The sequence below is a fragment of the Nestor notabilis genome, unplaced genomic scaffold, assembly GCF_000696875.1.
Source record: "Nestor notabilis isolate BGI_N333 unplaced genomic scaffold, ASM69687v1 scaffold5080, whole genome shotgun sequence".
NCBI lineage: Eukaryota > Metazoa > Chordata > Aves > Psittaciformes > Psittacidae > Nestor > Nestor notabilis.
This window is the reverse complement of record NW_009911446.1, coordinates 34,825-40,792: the sequence shown is the minus strand read 5'-3', so window position 1 is coordinate 40,792 and position 5,968 is coordinate 34,825. Positions and strand designations below refer to the sequence as shown.

Here is a 5,968-nt window from a genome sequence, read left to right as displayed (position 1 = left end):
ATGGCGGGAGCCATAACAAATCCAGTAGCCCTATGAACTAACTGTAATTTTATTTTTCTTTGTTTCAGCTCCTTGCACAATGAATTCCATGTAGTGCATTAAACAGGGCACTTGCAGCGATGTATGAATTATAGGAGTCACTTTACCTCCTACTGCAATGTTATCTTGCTGCCAGATGCACCAGGAATACAGCGCAGTTATTTGTGACAGCAGAAGAAGAGCAAAACTTCTAATAACAAGCATAAATCATTTGCAGTATGTATTTCACAGCTCTGCCCGTTAGGAAAAAAGGTATCAATGCTGGGACCAAACCCAAACCATCACAAAGCATTTGAGAAAGTATGGTTCCTAGCCATCTCCATCTGTCCAATACATGTTATCACACAGCAGGAAGCAGTGCGTGTGCAAAGCCCCATACTGTTCTGCTCACAGGACAAAGCCTTCCCCAGAGCAGTGACTCTTAAGATGTAATATAGCGGCTTGTTTGCTCTCACTTGGCTATACTGGCTCTGGAGAAGCCTGACCATCACCAGCTATTTTTCTGTGAAGCAATGAGCCTCACCAATATGTGGGAAAAGCAGCAGATGCTCAAAGATCAGTCCACAAGCATCTATCTAATTACTGGTCCTTACTAATAAAGCAGGAAAATAACTGATCCCATTCCTCCCTCAGAATCAAGAACAGGGCTAAGAAAGGTAACTGATGTTACAGATGGTAGGCATCTCTGGAGTCTGTCTTCAATACTCTTATCCTATTTACCTACAGAACAAATACAGGACAAGATCTGATGCCAGTCAAACACTGTTCTGGGAAGCGGAACTCAAAGCTGCCAGACAAATGCTGATCAAGAGATAATGAAGTATTTTCTTTGGTTGCAACATGTGAATTTCTGTTGGTAAAAAGACACTTGTCTGAACCTGAAAAAAGTTCATTTCTACAAGACCTATTTTTCACTTTGAAGGTTGTCTTCTGCTAAAACTTCCAAGACCAGTGAACACTCTGGGTTTAAGACTGCCAAAACTTCTATCCAACCCATTTCTGCTGGAGCTGTCAAGAATGGTTTTCATTCTAATTTCTAACTTAAGCCTTTGTTGAGTCCTGAGTTTGAGAAGGATTTTTTTGGATAGGTTTCCACTATCATTTTTCATAACTTATCTACATATTTAAAGGCTTTTTTATTCCCTCTATGACATGAAGCTGAGGAAACATAAACTATTATTTATTTTATTATTACAATTATCATCATAGAATCATAGAATAGTTTGGGCTGAAAAGGATGTTAACAGGTCATCTAGTCCAACCCCCTGCAATAAGCAGGAACATATTCAACACAACATTATTCTTTGTGTTGTTTTTAGTATTTAGAGTAGGAGAGGGGAATGTGGAGACACTGTGAAAGCAGTATGTGCTGCCTCACTATACAAAACAGAATGCAAACAAAATATGTTGACTAAGTTTTGCATGCTAATAAATTTGTTACGACTTCATCCAATTATGGCACATTTAGCAGTTTGTATACCACAATGAAATCTGCAATTATCATTTTTGTGACTTTATGTTCCAGACAAGTTGATGGGATTGCTGCTTAGCAGCTCCTAATCTGGTCTGCGGTTTTATGTCCCATATGAAATTCCTTGCAAATTGCATCTTCCCATTTATTATTTAGAAGACAGGTGCAGAGAAAGCAAAGCTGGTGGTGGCAGATCAAGACTTGTTAGCCACTACAGACATATTTATCCTAGAAAAGAAGCCCTACCTTAAGCATAAATATTGCTAATCAGTAAAATCTAGATAACCAGTATTTTCTGTGATATAGAAATTTACCATATTCAAACTATTTCATAGAATGGTTTGGGTTGGAAGGGACCTTAAAGCTCATCCAGTTCCAACTCCCTGCCACAGGCAGGGACACCTTCCACTAGACCAGGTTCTCCAAGCCCCATCCAACCTGTTTGTTGAACAGGCCCTCATTTTGAGCTGAGAACTTTGGCAGAAATAAGCATATCATGGAAAATCATCATGGAAATGTAGAGTTATGACTCTGTCAATAAAAATGAATGGGCTCTGGCCATCACTTAAATGTATTCCTGCTAGAAAAATGTTGACCTGAGAGCTCTGAAAGCATCGTCTCTTGTGCTGGGGTGGATCTTTTGCTGACTGATCATTAGGCAGCAAGAGAAGAAATCTAGCAGGACTGAGAAGACCGAAAAGATTATAGCCTCTAAAGCGAAAACATAAGAACAACATGGTCCTAATCATCCTATATTCTGCCTCCTAGAAGTATCTGTTAGGAACTACAAGCTTCAGCAGAATTAGTGGGGGTGTTGAGGAGTAGCTGTGGAGAAGCAACTCTGGTTTGTAAAGGAAGTTAAGGGGAAAAAGCTGAACTGAACCATGGGAAGAATTTAAATGAAGGGACGTAGCCTTTTCTATCTCTTATCCCAAATGAGAACAAAATCATTAATCTGTCACTGCCAATAATATCATACAAGTTCTCTCCCATAAGTTCCAGCCTACTGTTAGGAGTAGCTCTACTCCACATGGAGACTGCAGTATTACTGGGATGGAACACTGCCTACTGAACTATTCATGGAGAAAGCTTATTCAGAAGACCAAGTGACTCTGACTAAGCCAGCTTACAGAGAGACAGATAAGATAGAAGTTAAGACTTCAGTAACCCCTTTGGCTTATGTTGTTTCACATAGGAGGAAAGGACAAGGCCAATAAAGAGTGAGACAAATTAACAGCTTTTAAGAGTTGAGAGTGGGAGGACAAGTGACATTTTGATGTGAAGAATGACAGATAAAATGATCCAGACAATTGGGATTGTGAAGAACTTAAGTCCTGTGACAATCCATACTTTTGTTAAAAAGCAACAGCAGCTGGGACCCAAGAAATGAAACCATTCTCAAATAAACAAAAATGAGAAGCGTAGCTGGGAGTATGGTAATAAAAACCAGGAAAGCTAAAGAACAGGTTGTAAAGCTAATGGCAGTGTTCTGCAGGAAGATTAACATCCACATTCCTCTTCTGGACCATAGTTTGGACAGAAATGATAACCTCTCAGAAAGCTTCATTTCACCCCTCCCATTCCTGCCCCTACCAGCTAAATGACTGTGCATGGCTCCAGGACTACTGAGCACTGCAGCCCCAGAGCTGAAGTTGAAAACAACCTCAGGGAAGAATTACTCTGAAATTTCATTAGCTTTAGGCAAGCTGTAAGGCTGAGACAACACAAAAACATTTCTAATACAACAGCTCCATTCTCACAGGGTGTGGGAAATGTTTTAGGGCCACATAACTAATCCTATCTAGTTGAAGATGCTCCTGCTCATTGCAGGGGGTTGGACTAGATGACCTTTGAAGGTCTCTTCCAACCCAAACTATTCCATGAACTAATGTATTGTTTTACAATTACCTTATAAAATAAGGTCAAATTATCTACATTTACAGTAGATTAATGTCAATTTATCTACTTAACACCACTGCCCACGTTAACTAAAATATGGCAGCAATTGGCATAAATGAGCTCAAAGCCATTTGAGCTACTGCATTGACTCACGCTGGACAAGACAGTCCTGTTAAACTCAAAAAGTTGAAAATGAGAAGGAAAGAGCAGAAAAATATATCCTGGAAATCCATTTTCAAACCTTCAAAAACTGAATTCTTATCACAATTCTTAAATATTTTGATCGTGATGTGTGGGACTTCTGCAAGTGGAATGTCTTTCTGAGAGATACAGGAACATGTAAGGTGGGTGTGGGTGTACCTGCTGCTGCTCAGTTTTAAGAATGGTCATTCCATCTCATGGCATTTTGAAAAGCAATCTGAAATCCTCTTATTGGAAAGCAAAAGAAACCAACCCCATCAAATCTATAAATTCCCTGGCTTCTGGAAGAGCTCAAATGCCACCCTGCAGGTCCACCAAACACTGAGACAAGTCATAAATGTCTCTGTTTTTATTTAAACGTAAGTAAATAATTTTTTGCATGTGTGTATTAGGCTGTGTGACTTGAAAAAGGAACCATGCATCTATACTTGAAGCAAAGTTTCACTTGTCTTAAGGTTATGTAGATACATCTCCTGCCCCAGGTTTGGGTGTTGTACTAAGATGGCTCTTAGTTGTGATTGGCATTAATATACTACTCTCAAATTTCTTCTCAGAATTCTCAGATTTGCACTTGAACTAAAGATGTTACTGCACAACAGACTGATCTTAATTCTTTTACTATTAGGTATTACTGAAAGTACTGAAGATTACCAAATTACCTAAAACGACTGACAGCAGGTGTGCTGTGCAACAGCACAGAACTCAAGAAAACTAAAAAAACCTGAGATACATTTGGTGCCACAAGCTGTTCACTCAGAAAAGGTAAAAGCCAACCAAGCCAGCAAAGAAAGCAGGAGTAATTCATTGGACTATCTGGGATTTTTTTAAAGGTTATAGAGTGACATATTTCTTCACATTGCTATTACGAAATCTCGTATTTCTTTTACGTCTGTGATAAGCACTTGGATTTTTAGGAAAGTTATATAGTATTTCACTGAATATAAGGGTAAGTAGGACATTATATCACAGAGAAAAATTAGTATCAAATCTCCGTTAGTGGGAGTAGTGAGGACATGGCTGAAACCCTACAAAGCTTTGGTTCCATGGAAAATACTAGAATGTCAAAATTTTTCATCTCTGCTCAGAACTAAAGCGCATACTCTGAAGAGTCTTGGCTTGGAAAACAATAAAATAGAAAAGAATTTGAAATTTGAGACTCTTGCATTTTATGTCTATATGGTATTTCATACCATAAACAGTAATTCAAAGTGAACTCTACTGACATTATATGACATTTGAAATATGGTACTTTTATCTTATTTGGGGGAAATACTTAAGGTACAAACAATGCCTGTACTGGCACACTGGTGAGGCCACGCCTCAAATCGTGTGCTCAGTTCTGGGCCCCTCACTATAGGAGAGACATTGAGGTGCTGGAGCGGGTCCAGAAAAGGGCAACAGAGCTGGTGAAGGGCCTGGAGCACAAGTGTAATGATCGAGTTGGACTTGATGATCTTAAAAGTCTTTTCCAACCAAGTTGATTCTATGATTCTATGATGAACCACAGCTTTTTCCCTCCCAAATGAAGCTGTCCCTTCTTTATCATAACAACACAGCTGCAGAAGCCCTAGAATGCCCCTCCCAGTCCAGCTTCTGGTGCTGGGTCAAGCTATAGCCTTGCTCAGATCATAACTATTGATGTACTCCCACCCATTGTCTTTGAAAAGCATAGAGCAAACTCTCCCTCTCTGCTGACACTGCTACATGCAGACAGACCCCAATTCATCTTCTCCCTGTTATCTGAGAAAGGCCTGTCTTGCTAAATGGGACTCTGGGGGACTGAAGCATGCAAATATGAAATAAAAGTAATAAAAAAGTTGACTAACCTAACCCACCTGAGCTTGGCTCACAGGGATCGATGTCCTCATCATCACTAGGACATTCAGCTGAGGCCACCAGGATGTCATCTGTGGTCTGCAAAGAAAATGAAAGTCAAAGGGATATATTTTAATTGAATGAACATGCAAGATTCTCACTGGCATTTCTTTTATTGCTTGGATACACGCAAAGCACAGAACATTCCAGATTTAATATGTAATGCCCCAGTGACACTCTCCAACTCCTTATTAATGGACTTCGCTTTTCAATTCGCACTTGTCAGTTTTCAGAAGAAGTCTATTAGATATCCAGTGCAGACACTTAAACATTTTAATATTTTCTTGTAATAAGAAGAGAAGGTAGAAGGATAGATTATGTACATTGGGGCTGCTGATCTTCCCTCTTTATCTCTAATATCTCTGCTATGATACTGCTGAGAACACTGAGAGCATTAAAAAAACAACTCAAAATACTGAGCTGCCTGCAGCTGTTAAAACTCTCAGAAATATAGTGAGGTTTTCTCCATTAATTGCACTTGCT

General features: G+C 39.4%; 1 protein-coding gene across 1 annotated transcript in view; it reads right to left on the bottom strand.

The window, feature by feature from the left end:
* Positions 1 to 5,524, bottom strand: part of LOC104405927 (neurexin-1-beta-like) — a gene marked incomplete at its 5' end in the record, with an annotated part of 17,929 nt that extends 12,405 nt beyond the window's left edge. The window contains one exon of the mRNA XM_010014778.1: positions 5,446 to 5,524. Within this exon, the coding sequence (XP_010013080.1) occupies positions 5,446 to 5,524 (79 nt within the window). The remainder of the gene's footprint in view (positions 1 to 5,445) is intronic.
* Between the last annotated feature and the right edge of the window lie 444 nt (positions 5,525 to 5,968).